We start from the raw sequence: 17,985 nt of genomic DNA on the forward strand, positions 1-17,985 counted from the left end.
GCTGACTGTGGGCTTGCCTTAAGTTGCCTTTATTTTGCTGAGGTATGTCCCTGTATCCCTAGTCTCTTTAGGACTTTTGTTATGAAGAGTTGTTAGAATTTGTCAAAGGCCTTTTCTGCATCTAATAAGATGACCCTGTGGTTTTGTCTTTTGGTCTTTTTATGTAGTGGATTACATTTATCAATTTATGCTATATGGAACCATCCCTGCATCTCTAGGATGAAGTCTTCTTGATCATAGTGGATGATCTTTTTGATGTGTTCTTGAATTCAATTTGCAACTATGTTATTGAGAATTTTTGCATTTGTGTTCAAATTTTATTTTAGGCTGGTCTTTTCATGGTTTTAGTATGAGTGGCTTCATAAAAGGTTTTTTAAGTGGTCCTTCAGTTTCTGCTTTGCAGAATAATTTGAGGAGGATTGGCATTCTTTGAAGTTTGGTAGTATTCTGCATAGAATTCATCTAGCCATGAGATTTTTTTTATGTTGATGACTTCTGTTTCACTAGGAGTTAGGTACGTTTAATTGTTTATTTTATTTTTGATTTAACTTTTTTTTCACTTGAAATACAGAATTTTATTTAGAAACTGTTTAAAGTAGAAAAAACCCTGTCAAGAAAGGCCAGATGGAAAAATGGGTTCACAATAAAATGGAATTTGGGGGCAACAGAAGTCTAAAAGACCACAAAGAAGAAATAGCACCACTGTCATTTGAACAATGGCTAGTTACTTGCCTTTTTTTTTTGGCATTTGTTAATCACTAAATCTGGATTTTCCTCTAAATTCCACACAGCACGCACTACATAGCAGTCTGTCATAAAATACCTGTTTTCTACACACAGTATAAGACGAGCTACCACCAGAAACAAACCAGTACAAACAAACACATTAGGGGCTGGACAATCTCAGTATTGGGTAGCATACGTTTTGCAGGACTCTGCCAAACAAAAGAACTGAATAGGCTGTGGGCAAAGCAAATGAGGGATAATTAAGGAATGAAGTATTTTAAATATTAATATTTCAGTCATGGTACTGTATATTCAAAAACAACACATTTTAACATTTAGTAACACACTAGAGAATTTTATCTCTAAAGAGATTAGTGCACTGGCAAAGTATTCGTGTGACAATGGAGAGCTGTGGACAGCAGATACCAAACACCGCAGCCTCACAGAGCCCAAGGTGACACTGGCCTTCACCAATCACTCGGTTGCCAGAGATCCAGAAAGAACTTGCAGTGCGATCACCAGCCTGTTGTATTTACAATGCTCAGCAGTAAACTTAAGGAGCCAGAGGAGTCCCCAGAGGTCAAGGGGAACAGAGAAGAGAACGTGTTAAATATAAACTTAACAGACAGTACAACAGGACTCAGTGCCCGTTCAAATCCCAGAGATGTGGGCAGGTCCCAGAAATACAATACACAGGAACTCGGGGCACTGTTTGAAAAGTCTTCAGAGGAAAGCTCAGTGGAAGCTGAGCTCTGTCTATCTCAGGCACTGCAGGGCGGAGATGTCCTCTATTCACCCAAGCTACCATGCTGCTTGCTTTTATAGCAGGGATGCAACTGGTCAATGACACCAGATGGCTTTACAGAACAACTTTCCAAACTTTCCTTCTGGGCCAAAAACTACATCTGTGAGATTCAAGCAGCCTTGAAAGGCCTGTGACAGCAGGTTCCAAAGGGTCTAAAGTCTGGCACTTCCTTCCCAGACACATAAGGCACAAAAATATCCTGTCATGTTATACTTTATATTTTGAAATATGGAAGCATATTTTAAATACTCTTAAGGCATTTATTAAAACGTTCTCTGCCAGAATTTCACATTAGCTTAAAATTCATTTCAGTCTTTACATTTCTCTGAGGTTGTAACCTCAATGTATTACAAAACCCCCTTCTCCTTCTATCAGTGTGACCAGCATCCACATGAAGAGCCCCATGGTTGGCCTCTCTGTTCCCCTGGTGAACCAACTAGATATTAATACTGCTCTGTTACGAAGCAACAGCTCCTAACTCAAACTTATCTGAAAGAGACTTCTGCAAAGTGCACTTTGAAGAAGTGGTACTTTTTTCTTATGAAAAGAAACCAGTGAATCCTCTAAGAATAATAAAAGGGAGTATTTAACAGTTAAGTACATGATTTGGAGTGAAGAATTGGGATGTTGCTCTGCTGGTCCAGGCTGCTTTAATACTCTTCTTGTTCCTCCTGTGGGCCCCCTTCATCAGGTATCACAATGCCTTCATCTATGGTATAAAGAATATCTACAATCCTTTGCAGTACAGGGTCATTCCCCCCCCCTCGTTCTCCTGGCAAATCAATTCAGTGTTCCTTAGCTTTCCAAAGTAGAAGTCTCTCTCTCCAAATCTTCAACAGAAAGCTTCAATACTTTGACCTGCTGCATCAAGTCAGCTGCCTCGTCATTGTCATTGCCCATACCAGGGTTCTTTCGCACTATCCCTGGGAGTTTTAGGAGCTGCAGTAGTTCTCTGTCTTGCAATGGGTCTCTATGGAGCTGCACTGCTGGAACCCAGAGGTTTCTTCGGTTTACTTAGAGCTGGAGCGACAAGAGAAGGAGCCACTGCAGTTTCTTGACCTTGTCTGGAAGCTACAGGGTCATACTCTTTTCCATCATAATTTGCATCAAAAAACTTCTTGAACCACTGAACGAACTCAAAATTGTCCTGAAATTTTCCTTTTACTATTTTATACACAGGAATTATTTTGTCAGCACCCATCCTCTTGAATCCTGCTTGCAATATTTTGAAGTTTGGATATATTCATGTTCTAGCTTAGCTTGGAATTTCACTTTCTTCAAAGCAATGAAGCCAGGGAAGAGCGTGTCCATACACTGACAGTATGCAGCCCCTGAACACAACTGTCTATCTTTGTCAGATTCAACTACAGAGATTCATTGATCCAAGCCAGCATCTCATGTTGACTTAGGTTATCACTGATGACTGACTTCAAGTACACATTCACTACCATCTTCGTCTCTCAGGGAACCCACGTCCACTGACCACGCGCCCAGCTCCTTAACTTTCTTAAAAATCAAGAAATTCATTAATTTCTTTTAGATTTTACAGTTTGGTAGAATATAGATTTTTAAAGTATATCCTTGTGTTTCTCAGAATCTCCTTGGTGTCTTTTATACTGTCTGCCTTTACATCTTTTTGTTCTTGGTTTGGAGTTTTGGGTTTTGGAGACAGGGTTTCTCTGTGTAACTTTGTAGATAAAACTGACAGAGATCCACCTGCCTCTGCCTCCCAAGTGCTGGGATTAAAGGTGTGCTCCACCATCGCCTGGCCTGGCTTTACGTCTCTAATTGTACTGATTTAGACTCTTTTTCTGTGTCTTGTGGTTAAGTTGGCTAAAGGATTGTCAGTCTTTTTTATTTTTTCCAAGAATCAACTCTTCACTAATTATTTGCACTTTTTTGTTATATTCATTGATTTCTTCCCTGAGTTTATTTTTTCCCATCTATTCATTTTGGATGTCTTCTTGTTTTTCTAGAGCTTTCAGGTTTGTACTTAAGGTATTAGTATGAGATCTCTCCAGTTTGGTTTTTTTGTTTTGTTTTGTTTTGTTTGGGGGGGGTTGGTAGCCACTTAGTGCTATGAACTTGCCTCTTCAAACTATCTCCATTGTGTCCCATAGGTTTGGATATATTTTAATTTTCATTCAATTCTTAAAAGTTTTAAATTCCCTTCTTAATTTCTGTCTTGATCCAATATTCATTCAGTAGTGTCTTAGCTTCCCTGAGTTTGTATACCTTTTGTACTTTGTTGAGGATCTTTTTCTTTAGATTGGGGAAATTTTCTTCTACATTTTAATTTTTGTGCTTTTGACCTGATTTCCTTCTTCCTCTATTATCTACAGGTTTAGTCTTTTCACAGTGCATCATATTTCCTAGATGTTTTATGCCCAGAATGTTTTTAGATCTAACATTTTCTTTTACCCACTTCTTCTACTTTGTCTTCAAGACCTGAAATTCACTCTTCCATGACTTTTAATCTGTTAGTGAGGCTTCCCTGTGAGGTTTTTGCTTGGCTTTCTAAAGTTTCATTTTGAGTTTTATTTCAATTTGTCCTTTAGTGATTCTATTACTTTGTTAAATTCTATTTTAACATATTGAGTTGTTTTCATCATTTCATTTTCATGGTCTTCATTAAGACATTTATTCATCATATTGGTAAGGTCCTTGAACATATTTATAATTGCTATTTTGAAGTCCTTTTCTTGTGCTTCAGCTAAATTGCTTTTATCGGGGCCTTTTATAATAGGGTTGCTGTCTTATAGGAGTGGCATATTGTCTTGGTTGTTCATGTTTGTGTTTTTATGCTGAGATCTAGGCATTGGAGCTATGATATTTGAGGTGTTTCTTCGAGTACATATATGGCCTTGCCTTCAATAGGTAGGTGGCCTTTGATGGGCAGGATCCTTTCTTTGGTTGTTGCTGTTGCCCCAATTTGGATCCCAGTCAAGTGTAACAGCTATGGGGGTCACGGAGTCCCAGCCAAGTATAGCGGCTGTGAGTACCTGTTATACAAAATAGTTGTGCAAGTTCACAGGGAGTCACAAAGGAGTGGATGAGCTAGGGGCATCAGGGAAGAAGTAGGGGAACCCTGGCTCCACACCAAGAGACCAAGTCCCAAGGGGATGGTGGTGGGCAGGGAGAAGGGGCCCAGGCTTCAGGCAGCAGCAGGTCTAAGAGTGTGCAGAGACAGGGATGGAGGAGGGGAAGGAAGATAAAGCCAAGGTGGGACTGTGAGTCCCTTGCAGGGAGCCATTCTGTAGACTGATGGAGAGTCAAACGGAATGGAGGTGGGTTAGAAAGAAAGGCTGAAACAGGTGGCAGGGAAAAACTAGAGAACCCTGTGTTTTCACCAGGGACTGAGTGAGTCCCAGAGAGATGGAAGTAGGTTGAAAATGATATATCTTAAAACTATCTGAGTTCTAAGTCACCTAAACATTATTTTTACAATTCCTTGATTGCCTCCTTTTTCTGGATTATCTTAGGATAGTGGACAGGGCCATAAGCGCAGCTCTCAAATGACCATAGGGTCTACTGACATAACGTACTGTGCTGCTAAGCTGAGATGTTCATTAACTTGGGTGTTTTAAATGCATTTTTACCTTAGTATATTTTCAGCATAATAGCAGGTTTGTCGTAGTATAACTCCATGATCAATCAAGAAGTGTCAGCATGCACTATGGAAATCAGTATGGAGATTCCTCAGGAAAATGGGTCTGAGTCTACCATAAGACCCAGAAATTCCACTCTTAGGCATATACCCAAAAGATTCCCATTCACACAACAAGGATGCCTGTTCCACTATGTTCATAGCAGCATTATTTGTAATAGCTAGATCCTGGAAGCAACCTAGATGCCCCACAACTGAAGAGTGGATAGAGAAAATATGGTACATTTCCACAATGGAGTACTACTCAGCGAAGAAAAATAATGGAATCTTGAAATTTGCAGGCAAATGGATGGCACTAGAGGAAACCATCCTGAGTGAGGTAACCCAGACACAAAAAGACAAACATGGTATGTACTCATTCATATATGGATCTTAGATATGGATCAGGGGAGTGTCAGCCTACAATCCCAGTGCCAGTGAGTCTGGGAAACAAGGAGGTTCCCAAGAGAGATCCATGATACCCCAGAGAAGTGGAATGAGGCAAGATCTCATGAGCACATTGGGAACATCGGGGGAGGGGAGAGGGAACCAAGAAAAACAGAGGGGGATAAGAGGAGGGGAGAAGAAGGCATGGGGGAGCAGGAAGGTTGAGTCGAGGTAAGAATAGAGGAGACCAGGATGAGAGATACCATAATAGATCACGTCATTATAGGCTTGAGGAATGAGCTGACTCTAGTGAGATCTCCAGAGATCTACAAGGATAACACCAACTGGCAAACTAAACAATAGTCGAGACACTACATTAATAGCCCCTCCTTGATGATAGGGTTGATGACTATCCTATATGCCACCCTAGAACCTTCATCCAGGGATTGACGGAAGCAGAGACAGATACCCATAGCTAAACACTGAATTGAACTCCTGGAACCTAGTGACAGAGATGGAGGAGTGATGAGCAAAGGGGTCAGACCATGATGATGAAACCCACAAAGACAGCTGACTGGATAAGGGGGGAGCTCTTGAATCCCAGACTGATGGCTGAGAGGCCTACAGGAGACTGATCCAGACTCCATGAATGTAGTGTCAGGGAGGAGGCCACAGAAATCACTGGGATCTTGGGTAGTAGTTCAGTGTTCATCATGGTTTATGAATGAGCTTTGGGAGCCCATTCCAAATAGAGGGATGCTCTCTCAGCCTGGACACATGGGGAAGGGTCTAGGTCCTGCCCAGGATGAAATGATAGACTTTAGAGATTCCCCCAAAGGAGGGCCTCACCCTCCCTGGGGAATGATGTGGGGATTGGGTGGGGGGCTGGTGGAGGGACAAGGGTGGAGGGGTGGGAGAAGGAGCTGGGACTGACATGTGAAACATTCATGTTTCTAATTTAAATAAAATATATATTGAGAAAAAAAAAGAAGTGTCAGCATGGTATGCAGAGACAGGCATATCTCTGTGAGTTAGAGACCAGCCCGATGGCAAGTTCTAGTCAAGGCTACATGTTGAGAGGAAGAGGAGAAGGAAGAAGAGGAAGAAAATCTGTAAATACACTGTATCCCTTTCCTTCCAAATGTCAGAAAGTAATGTCCCTTCCTTTTTCCAGAATACTTCTTTCAGTATGTGCTCCTGATACAGTCTCCTCTGCCACTTCATCTTCATGGATGGCTTTCTTCTGGGTGTTTCATTTACTCAGAATCTTGAAAATACATTCAATTTTTTTCCGCCCATCCTAGTCACCCTGTTCCTAGTCCCCATACCCTTAGCTTCCTCTATCTCTCATCTTGGTCAATAGCATTACCAGACACTGGCCACTTTTTTCTTCCTTTGCTTTTCTATCCTTGTGCTGGTTCCAGTGAACAGGTAGGTCAAAGTAGGGTTTGAGTTTAGGCTTGCATTCTTACCTTAACCTTCTACCCTGTCAGTATTCCCCCTTGCTACTACTATTGCTTTTGCTCAAATCACTTCTAAAACAGATGAGCTTTGGGAGCCATTTCAGGGCCAAGTCCACACTTGGGAGAATGATGCTCTCTTTCCACTGCCCCCACCCCTTCCTCTGCTTGTGCCCCTTCTGTCTAGAATGTCTTCTCTGCAACCCCTTTCCTATGCCATTTGACTGGTGAGTGTCTGTCTGCTTGTAATTCTTAGTTCAAGCTTCACATCTTTGAAGCCTTGATACACTTCCAGAAGAAAAATGGTTAAGATCTTTTTGGAACTCTTACTGAGCCTTAAGCATGGCTGTCATCTCATCCATTCTGTCTGTTTTCCCTCCAAGGATCTCTTTAATTAAGCACATAGATTGCATTTTGATCAAGGGCATAGATTGCATTTTGAAAGGATGCTCAAAAAGAATTTATCAACCTCAGTCACTATAAAACTTTACTTATTTAGACAGAGTCTCATTGTGTAATCCTGGCTGGCCTGGAACTAGTTATGTAGGCCCTGGCTTTGAACACAGGAGTGCTTGAATTAAAGGCATACTCGACTACACCTGACTTCATTGTGAGACTTTACCTTAGGGAACATGAAAAGATAATTGTTATAATAGCTTCTTGGAATAAATGGAGTTACCTAGTTATAACCCTATGAATAATACACATTCATCTCCTAAATAAAACTATTCAGGGTTCAGAATCCTTCTTATAATAGAATATAAAGAAATTAAACAAATGAACAAACCTTTCATAAGGCCCAGTAACATATCGGCATTTCCATAGCTTCCCTGAAGTTGGAGGTAAGTGTTCTCTGCAAGCATTTGCCTTGTTACTGCTCAGTCATTATAATGTTAATATGACCTACATTTATGCTAATATTATTTATTTTTAAATTGCTGTTAATCCTTTCATGGTGCCAAAAAAGATAAATGGGAGAAGAATCAAACTAATACCAATGCTGTAACTTCCTTGTAGGGGCACAGACTCTGGACCATAGAATTTCTTTTTTTTTTTTTTTTTTTGGGGTACCAAAATTCTTTATTTGAAGAAATGGTACAAATTAAAGAACTTAAGCAGATGTTTTGGTGGACTTATAGAAAAGGTAAGGGCAGCCTGACATGCATGCACTGCCTCAGTGACCAGTGAGGTCACTGGTGGCTTTGGGGAGGACAGCTTAGCTCTCACTGTGTCCCAGGGTGTGCTTGTCAAAGAGATATTCTGCCATGCCAGTTTCAGGGGCTCCCATCTTGCGTAAGTTGGTCACGTGGTCTTGACTTGGGAAATGACAGAGAATTCAGAGTGAAGGTTTGGTTATGAATTTATACCAGAAAGGTCACATATTATAGAAGAAACATTTTGCCAAATCTGACCTGAAAAATAAATTTGGAGTAAACAAAATTTATTGCATTCTCATCCAATGTAAAGTACTAAGTGTATTTCCTGATGCCTGGGGCAGCCCATCCCTTGGTTCCCCATGCAGGTCTACTTCCTAATGCAAGATAATTACTGTGGCCTGAACTGCTTACTCTTGCTATATGGGAATATATCATTCTCTTTCCAAAACCTGAGAGAGCTAGCTTCCAGCTGACTGACATCTGGAGATTATTTGATAAGTTAATTTATACTAACATCATACTGAGTAATAGTTGAAGGATATATAAAACCTAGCCCTGCGAGCTGCTCTAAAGGAGGGGCATTTCTTGCTGTCTCGTATACTTTCTTCTGTGTCTTTTTTTTCTTTCCTTGTCTCTTTACAATTTAGCAACTTTAACCCTGCTGAGCTCTGTCGAAAGTGACCTCTCCTTTGTCTCTACCACCTTCATTCAGCCTGGCAAATGCTGCCCATTCTTCAAGTCACAAATCTCTGTATTTCCCAGGCTCTTGACTTTCATAAAGTTATGTGTACTTTTCAGGGTTTTTGGTATTTATTCACTTTTTAGTTTACTTCTACTCCTACCAATTCTGTGTACCCAGTATTCTCCAGGTGACTAAATCAAATGAACATATGTCAATCCTGATCATCCTTTACCATCAGCAACACTTGGTACTGCTAACCACCACCTTTTTATTTCCTCCATTTCCTTTTTCTAACATTGCTTTCCCCCTGGATTTCTTGGCATACCATCTGCTAGTATTTTATCTGTCTTTTTTTTTTTTCTCCCTCAGTCTTGTTTGTTGGCTCCTCTTACCAGATAATCTCTGAATATTGGAATTCCTTAAGGCTGTGTCCTGGCCCCCTTTCCCTTCTCACGCTCTGCTCTCCTAATATGCAAACACTTCCACACCCAGGGCCTTAGTTATTCAGGCAGCTGACTCTCAGATATACATCTCTAACCCAGAGTTTTCTCCTGATACTCAAACGTCTGCTTACATCTGCTCAATATGTCCCTGTGGAAATTTTGCAGATACTCCATCTACACTCATCAGGTTCAAAATCTCCATTGTTCTTTAGCTAAGAGAATAGCACCTTCATTTATGCATTAGACAAGCTGGAAACCAGAAGTTATTACCACTGTTCCTAATTTCTTTTACCATCATATGCAGTTGGCCAGTCAACACAAAAAACTTCTTTCCCCTCTTCTGACTCTGACTTCTAAATATTTCTCTCATGTTTGACTTCTGTATATCTTCACTACCACTCAAGTTATCACCTGACCACAACTATATGCAGACCCATCATCTTGCACACACTTGATGCCTCTACTACCTTTCTACATTGTAAATGTAATACTGTTTGAAGATTCATTCATTCTTAAGCCTTTTCTATATGTAGTGCACTCCTAGATGTTGCTGATGCAAATTATTTTTGAAAACTGCATGTTCCTAATCTTCTAGAATTCTATAAACTATATGATTGGGGAACCTAACGTTATTGGGATCTCATACCTCAATCAACACAAAAGACTTCTTTCTCTTCTGTGTATGTGTGTACACTGTATGTGTATATGTGTTTATATGTGTGCCAGTATACATGTATATGTATGTTTGCCTCTCTGTGTGTGCACATGCATGCTGAAAGTCAATGTCTGGTATCTTCCTAGGTTATTCTCCACTTTATTTTTTGAGGCAGGGTCTCTAGGACCTGGAGCTCACCAGTTCAGCCAGACTGGCAGACCAATGAGTTGCAATGATCCAACTACCTTTGACCCTCACCCAGAACTGGGTTAGAGATGTTCCTACTACACCCAGTTTTTACATGAGTGCTGGGGATTTGAACTCAGGACTTCATGCTTGAGCAGCAGGCACTTTACCCACTAGGCCATCTCCCAGCTCCAACACAGAAGACTGTTATGAACTTGAAAGGTATGAGGATTTCTCTTCACCAAAAAGCAAGCTATCATTTCTGTATCAGGAGACACCAATTTTCTATCCTCTAACTCAGTTCCATTCTGACACTATCTAAAGTGGTCCCCCACTTCCCCATCTGTGCCCTCAGGCACACTTTAAATGTCAAGTGCAAGATATGGATTATCTCCTTCTCCTATGCCCCTGACCCATTGCCACAATTTCTGATTCCCCACAACCTCCTGAAATTCAAATAATTTGTTTGAGTGACTCATAGAATTCAGGGGAACACACAATGTTTATAAAGGGTGTTAGAAAGTGCATAGAATGTAGGAGAAGGGGCACAGAATTTCCATGGTCTCTCTCTGAGCTAAGAATCTCAGAAGGTTCATTTGTCCTTTTGGTATTGAATGCTAACAGACTAGATGAAGGAGGCTATTACAATCCATCTCCTTCTTCAGTCTTCTTAATCTCTCTATGCAGCTTCCAGTTACAAGAAAGTTCACTCTCTGAAATGAGGATAATATCTGCTATGAATTAGCTTTCATCTACTATCAAAAAAGTAGGTCAGAGAAAGGCAGAAGATTGGAATTTCTATATGTCTTGAGGCAGGAATTAGGAGCTAGAAACTGTAGAAACAAAATATATGTCTAGAATAATATCACAAAAATGGGCAAAATTTCTTTGGTGAAATAATTTTTCATCAAAGTCAGCATCTACAAGTGAAGAAACAAGAAAAGGGGTACTTTAGGCAGAAGTGTCACGTTCGAAGGACTAGAAGGGAAGGGTATGAGATCAGAGCACAAAGTTGTATCCAGATGTGACTTGAAAAGTCATGACTAACTGGAAGATACTCAAGGGATTCAGGAAGCTCTCACCTGGCCTGCCTGAGGAAACAGTAGTTGTAAAGAAGCATTACTGCCAAGCCAACAGCCAAGACTGTAATGATGCCATTGGAAATTATTAAACCAAAAAGTAATATAACCAGATTGCACAATCCATAGGACAAGGATTTTTATCTGTTTTGTTCATTTATATTTGTGTCACACACTGTAATTGCTGAAAGAATAGATGTCTGTTTGGACTATATAGTGTTGTATTATATTGTAATCATGTGCTTAATGATTCTTCACAAAGCTCAACCCTGAAAAACTGACTTTGATTATTTTCTTTATATTACTAAATGTATTATCCTAGTACCTGGCTAAAAAATCAGTTTCAAGGGCTAGGAGATATCTCATTCACTATAAGCCTTGTCATATAAACCTAGAGACCTTAATCTAATCCCCAGAACTTTTTTTTTGTTAAAAAAAAAGAGCCATACATAGTGTATGTGCTGGTAATCCCAGGGCTCAGGAGGTAGATATGGGCAGATCCATAGAGCTTGCTGGCCAAACAGCCTAGCCTAATCTACAAGCTTCAGGCCAGTAAGAGTCCCCACCTCAAAAACAAACAAATAAGCAAGGTGGAGAGCACATATGCACACACATACATGTGTACCTGCAAAAACACATTCAGTTGGTCAGTTTCAGTGTTGCATGCATTCATTCTATTCAGGCAATAATTAAAGGGCTCCTGCTCTAGGCTAGGAGCTAAGAATGCGAAGATGACAAAAATATTGTTTATCACTACAAGGAGTTATACTGAGAGGAAGGCTGATAAGAAGGACTGATAATTCCTTGTAGGAAGTACTACAAAGCTGTGAGAATGGCAAGGAAGGATGCAGGCAGTGGAAACTGTAGGGCTGCCATGTGCCAGATGAAAGGAAGAGGAAATAATAGGACTGAGCATTAAAGACAGACTCTGGAGGGGAAGAACGGGACATGTCTGGAGATCTGCAAGAGGACAAATAGTGTGAGGGCAAGATGAAGCTGTAGAGAAGCGTCGGGTAGGCAAACACTGACCTTCATCCTGATGAGGGGGACTTGTGCGGTGACAAATGATATAGAAGAATGACTAGCCAGATTTGGTGTATTCAACACTACTTATACTGCAGACTGAAGAGTAGGTTGGATAAACAGTAACTAAATGGGAAGAAATGATATTGGCCTGCACTAAAGTAGATATAGTAGAAAAACACAGATGGGTTTTAACTTTTTCATGCAATAAATTCTGATCATGCGCTCCCCGCCCCTCCTTATCCTCCCCACTTCACTATCCATCCAACTCCAAGTCCTTTCTTTCTCTCTTTAGAAGAAAACAAGCAAACAAAAACAAACCAAAAAAGAAACACCCACATACAAACCCAGAAACACAAAGTTGGAAAACATAAGACCAATAAACAAAGAAAAAGCACAAACAAAGCAGTATGAGACAAAAAGTCTGTAATGATGCCACCAAGTTTGTTTTTTGGTTGGCCACACAGATGGATTGAGCACTACTGAGATCAAATCAATAGGATTTAAGAAATGTTAGAGAATGACAAAGAAATCACAGATTTTCTTTAAATTTATTATTTTTTGAGATTAAAATATGATTACATTATTTCCCCCTTTTTCCCTCCAAATATTCTCATACTCCACCCCTCCTTTGCTCTCTTTCAAATTCATGATCTCTTTTTAATTTCTATTAAAGAAACGTGTGTGCATGTACACATGCGCACGTGTGCATGTGTGTGATATGCCTAAATTTATAAATACAACATGCTCAGTCCATATAATGCTACTAGTATGTGTGTTTTCAGGGCTGACCATTTGGTATTGGATAACCAATTGGTATAACTCTTCCCTGGGGAAGACTATTTCTCCCACTTAATATCCCTTAGTCGCCAGTAGTTGTTTGCCTAGGGTTGAGGCCACATGAGTTTTCCCCCAGTCTCAAGACTTTTATCTTGAATACTTTAAGTGAGAACAAAGATTGGGAGAAGGCTTAGAGAAGCAAGTGATGAATTTAATATAATTGAGTTTTCTTTGGAATGACCTTGTAGAGACTTATAGTGGGCTGTTAGATACACATGCAAATGTGGCATTCAGAAGGGATCTACATTGAACTTATAACTGAGAGGCCTCTTTGCTTATGAATATAAGCAAAGGATAAAATAGGATATATAGCAGAGGGTAAAATGGGGGGTGCAGATAGAGAGCAGAAAAGATGGCCAAAGTGAAAAAGCTAGGACAATATTCAAATAAAAAAGCATTTTAAAGCAATAAATATACAGGAAAAAAAAATAATAGCCATTTACAAAGAAATGACCCTTCATAATGCCATCCAAATACTGCCAGATCAGGTGGCTGCCCTATCTATGCATAATACAAATCCTGTTCTTAGGCTTCTTAAGTAGAGAATGTTACTAAATCAACAATGAAAACTAGTTAAGTGCCACTCCTCAGAAAGTATATTATCTGAGTTTTTTAGGCTCATGTGAATTATGTATTCCTTGGATTCTATTGGTAATTAATCATGGTAGCCTCTTAGTAATCTAAATATGAGAAGTATCATTTCATAATTTTTAAGTTTTACTCTCTTTGAGACACTAAATTCCAAGGTGGCCTTGAACTTCCAACAGTCCTGCAGTCTTCCAAGAACTGGGGTTAGAGATATGAGCCACCATGCTTAGCAAAGAAACTCCTTAAAACCGTATTTTAAAATATGACAGTGGCTCAGGTTCACTACATCGACTAGTAGTGATATACACCTGAAATTCTAAAACATGGGAAATGGAGGCATGAGGATGAGAAATTAAAGTCATTTTTGGCCTCAAGCCTAGCCTGGGATAAATATGAGACATTATGTCAAAAAAAAGTACATACAAAGGCTCTCCAGTGGATAAAGCACTGTTGCTCTTGTAGAGAACAGGATTTGGCTCCCAGAACCCACATGGTGGCTCACAGCTGTCTGTTACTCCAGGTCCAAGTATGAGCTCCTTCAGTCTCCTCGGGCACCAGGCATACGAGTGATGTACACACATACATGCAGGCAAACACTCATAAAGGCAAATCTTTTTATTACACACACATATATGCACTAGAAATCATTTGATTCACATCTAATATTGATTAGAGATGATATGTCTGGTCTGCTTAATTGTTTGCCAGTTGACTTTTGGCATCAAAGGCACAAACATAACTTTATGTGGGTGAATGTGCTGGCTTATACAATTCATATAGATCATTTATCTATGTGGAAGTGTCCCCAGGCTAATAACATGCTTGCCTTTGATCATACCAGTTTCCTATAAATATTGAGAATCCCCAGGTTTCACTGGTTACCATAAAACTATACATTATTGAATATATTTTGATTAGCTCAATGAAATAAAATTGTTTATTTTAAAATAAACAATTTAAAATAAAACTCTACTTGACAATGGAAGAAAAAGAGACTACACCTTGGCTACAGCATCAGACGAGGTTGTCATTTAGAGTTGTTCCCCCACCCTTCCTCTTTTTTCATGTGTTCCAGGACTGACAGAAGCGGCGTAGCATGTCACAGCAACATTTCCAGACAGGATGAACTTTATCAAATGCTTTTTCTTACAACCAAACTATAACAAATTCATCTCATAGATTAAAAAGCTGGCTTTTGTTTTGCATTTTGATGTTGCTATTTATTTTCCTTTAGAGCAAGTCATTTCAAACTTCTGCACATATAAACAAACCAGTGATTTGATAAGCAGCTCTGATTTCCTCAAACTTTCACTATTTTATTAGTCAGTGTTTTAGCTAAGGTTAAAGGGAGTTTGTGGCTTCTGTGATCAGAAATTCAAGCCTTTTCTAAAATTAAAGGATAAATGAATGCATTTTCAGACCCAGTTTCTGGTGGGTTTTTTGTTTGTTTGTTGTTGTTTTGTTTTGTTTTTTGAGACAAGGCTTCTCTGTGGCTTTGGAACTAGCTTTTTGTAGACCAGGCTGGCTTCAAACTCACAGAGATCCGCCTGCCTCTGCCTCCTGAGTACTGGGATTAAAGGCATGCGCCACCAATGCCTGGCTCCAGTTTCTGTTTCTAAATGGTACTTAAAGGCTTTGCTGACATTCTCACTATTTTGTAGTTACACCATATCAATAATATACATCTACCACAAAAGAAAAGAGGGATAATGTTGGAGTCTCTTCTAGGTATTCTGAGTAGTCTGGTTTTAAAATATACTATATTCCATTTTCCTTCCAAAGGACCAGAAGATGGTGGGGGGCATTATTCCTTTCTAGAAGCTGAATAATTAATATACAGTGTCTTTTATAACTTTCTTGGAACTCCAGGAATCAAGGGTTGTCAGACAGAACAAATATACTTCCAGTTATTCATTCAGTTGAGCAAAAATAAGTCCTAAGACCTTCACCAAAAAGTTAAGCCCTGTGGGAATGATAATTAGTAATAATTCACTGATCAACTTCCCTGTAATCAATAGTATACACTTTTTTTCAGCACAAGGAGTCACTGTCCTTTTTAAGCTGTTGCTCTAAATAGTTGCAGAAAAGATAAGGCTGTATGTCTCTGCTGGCTGAAGTAGAGGCAGACATTATGTCTGCCTCTAAGTAATCAGTGCCCTAGATCTCTCTTGACCCTTACTTGTTTCTTGTTGACCCCACACCTTGATCAACAAGACTTCCCTCAAGAGTTGGATGTGCTGAATCCAAGAAACTGGCTGCCTCCAGGGGACTTGAGCTCCTGAACTTGGAATGCCAGACTCTGACACTGGCAGCAGGGTTCTGTGCCAGGTCAGACAAGCCCACAGGAGAGCGGGTTTGGATTCATTACGCATGCGTGGTCTTCCTGTCTTTTACGTGCCTGTGTAGATGTCACATCTCTGCTGAATTGTACCTCTCTCTGGTGATTCTCACAGACTCAAAGAATGAATTTTGTGCACATCGAGCCAAGCTTTGAAAGCTGCAGGAAGAAGAAGAAGGTCAGTGAGCCATTGAAAGTCTTCATCCCTAACAGAAAATGAAACTTCGGTGCCTTTACTACGTCTGTTTTGCAAAAACATGTAGGAAATGTTGTAACAGGAAAGTAAGTTCTTATCACCAAAACTTTTTTTTAAGTTTTGCTCAGATTTTTTTGTACTCAGTTTACTAAGCTGCCAAGCTGTTGAGCAGGACATGGGTTCACTTTGCCAGAAGAAAACAAGATCACCAGGGCTGCTGTGGGATGGCATTAACTCACAGCCAAGTTACAGATGAGATACACTTTGTATTTGCAAAAGAACCACAGCAGTTATTTTGAAAAGAAATGAGCTGCTGTTCTTAAAGAAAATGGTTTTTTTTCTTTACATAATTAAACTCCAGGTATCTAAACTACTGTGAAATATTCTGACTTGTTGTAACCTGTGTGTTGGAATCCTTCTATAGTTTTATTAAAACTCAAACAGAGTAGCATAGGATATGCATGGAGGTGCTTAGCCAGGTGTGATTTATATGTTGACTTCAATCACAAGGTTGATCAGCAGCATGTGGACCAAGATACCCTCCCTGTGAAATTCCTCAGCTCTGTCCCCAGGCCCTGTTTTGTTGGCCAATCCCAAACAGCTGACATACCACAATTCCAGAGTCTGGTTGGTTCCCTTGTAAGGACTATGTTGAATATTTTCCAAAAAATACTTGAGTTTATCAATCTGTAACTTTCAGGAGATTCTATTTGTCCTTTCCCTATTCTGGAAGAATTTTGATTGGCTTAATGATTAATACAATAAGAATAATAAATGACTTAAAGAATTGTTTTATGATTGTTTTATGTAACATGGGATTTAATAATTGAACTTGATGGGATAGATAAGTTAAATATTAAATGTGTGTGTGTGTGTGTGTGTGTGTGTGTGTGTGTGTGTTTCACATGCCATGGTATATGGATGGTAATCAGAGGATAACTTGTTAGAGTTGGTTCTTCCCTTCCGTCATGTGGGTTCTGGAGGTTGAATTTAGGTCATCAGGCTTGGCAGCAAGTGTCCTTATCCTGAACCATTCACCAGGCCTGCAAGGTATTTTTTACACATATTTCACACTTGGTAGTATTTTCACTTAAATCGATGTTTCTCCAGTGTAGTGAGACTCTCGGCACCTGGAATGCTCATCACACAGTATGGTTTAACTGAATCTAACCAAACTGTCAGGGCTGAGTCCTGTGGATAAGTTGAGATCCCATGGTCTTTGACAAAAGAATGTCTCTGGGCCAGATGTACCTTAGTCTGCAGAAGTCTCTGTGTTATACGACAGAGGAAAGTCAAGGGGGCCTACCTGTCTCGCCCTGACCTTTGCTGGACTCTCATTTGTTTCTGAGGACTTAGGACTGAAAATCTACAGAAGCCTTAAACTAGGGTAAAGCACCAGGGACTGTGGTGGAAGATGGGATTGGTTTTTCCCTGTCTAGCATATTAAGTAGATTCATGTAAGCCTGCTCTGCCACTTAAAGGAGCAGGAGGGGAAAGGTAATTGGGTTTATTATATCCTTGATAGAAGTGTAGCCTGAGTCACCATAATTTCTTTTAAGACAGTCACATAAGGAGATTTACTGTCTAGTAGAGGGATTAGGTTTATTTTGTGTCTCTCCAGAGGGCAGATCTAAGACCAAAATCGGTAAAAGCGTCAAGAGGTCAGTTTGGCTAAGAGTAAGGGAGAGCTTTTGAGCTCCACAGGTCATCAGGATTTTGTAGTGGGCTGTCTCATATGGTGGTGAGCTGAAATCACTGCAAGCTATGAACACAC

The 17,985-nt window shown here is 39.9% G+C and overlaps 1 protein-coding gene and 1 pseudogene across 4 annotated transcripts in view; one reads left to right on the forward strand and one right to left on the reverse strand.

Moving 5' to 3' along the window:
• The window catches only part of Hormad2 (HORMA domain containing 2), a 119,705-nt gene extending 102,706 nt beyond the window's left edge, over positions 1-16,999 (forward strand). For all 4 annotated transcript variants that reach the window (XM_040746813.1, XM_040746810.1, XM_040746812.1 and 1 more), the window contains one exon: positions 16,131-16,999. In XM_040746813.1, the coding sequence (XP_040602747.1) occupies positions 16,131-16,235 (105 nt within the window). In that variant the 3' untranslated portion in view covers positions 16,236-16,999. The remainder of the gene's footprint in view (positions 1-16,130) is intronic.
• Positions 2,086-2,982, reverse strand: LOC101835928 (annotated as a pseudogene).
• Positions 17,000-17,985: the final 986 nt, after the last annotated feature.

The sequence above is a fragment of the Mesocricetus auratus genome, unplaced genomic scaffold, assembly GCF_017639785.1.
Source record: "Mesocricetus auratus isolate SY011 unplaced genomic scaffold, BCM_Maur_2.0 Super-Scaffold_100006, whole genome shotgun sequence".
Classification (NCBI taxonomy): Eukaryota; Metazoa; Chordata; class Mammalia; order Rodentia; family Cricetidae; genus Mesocricetus; species Mesocricetus auratus.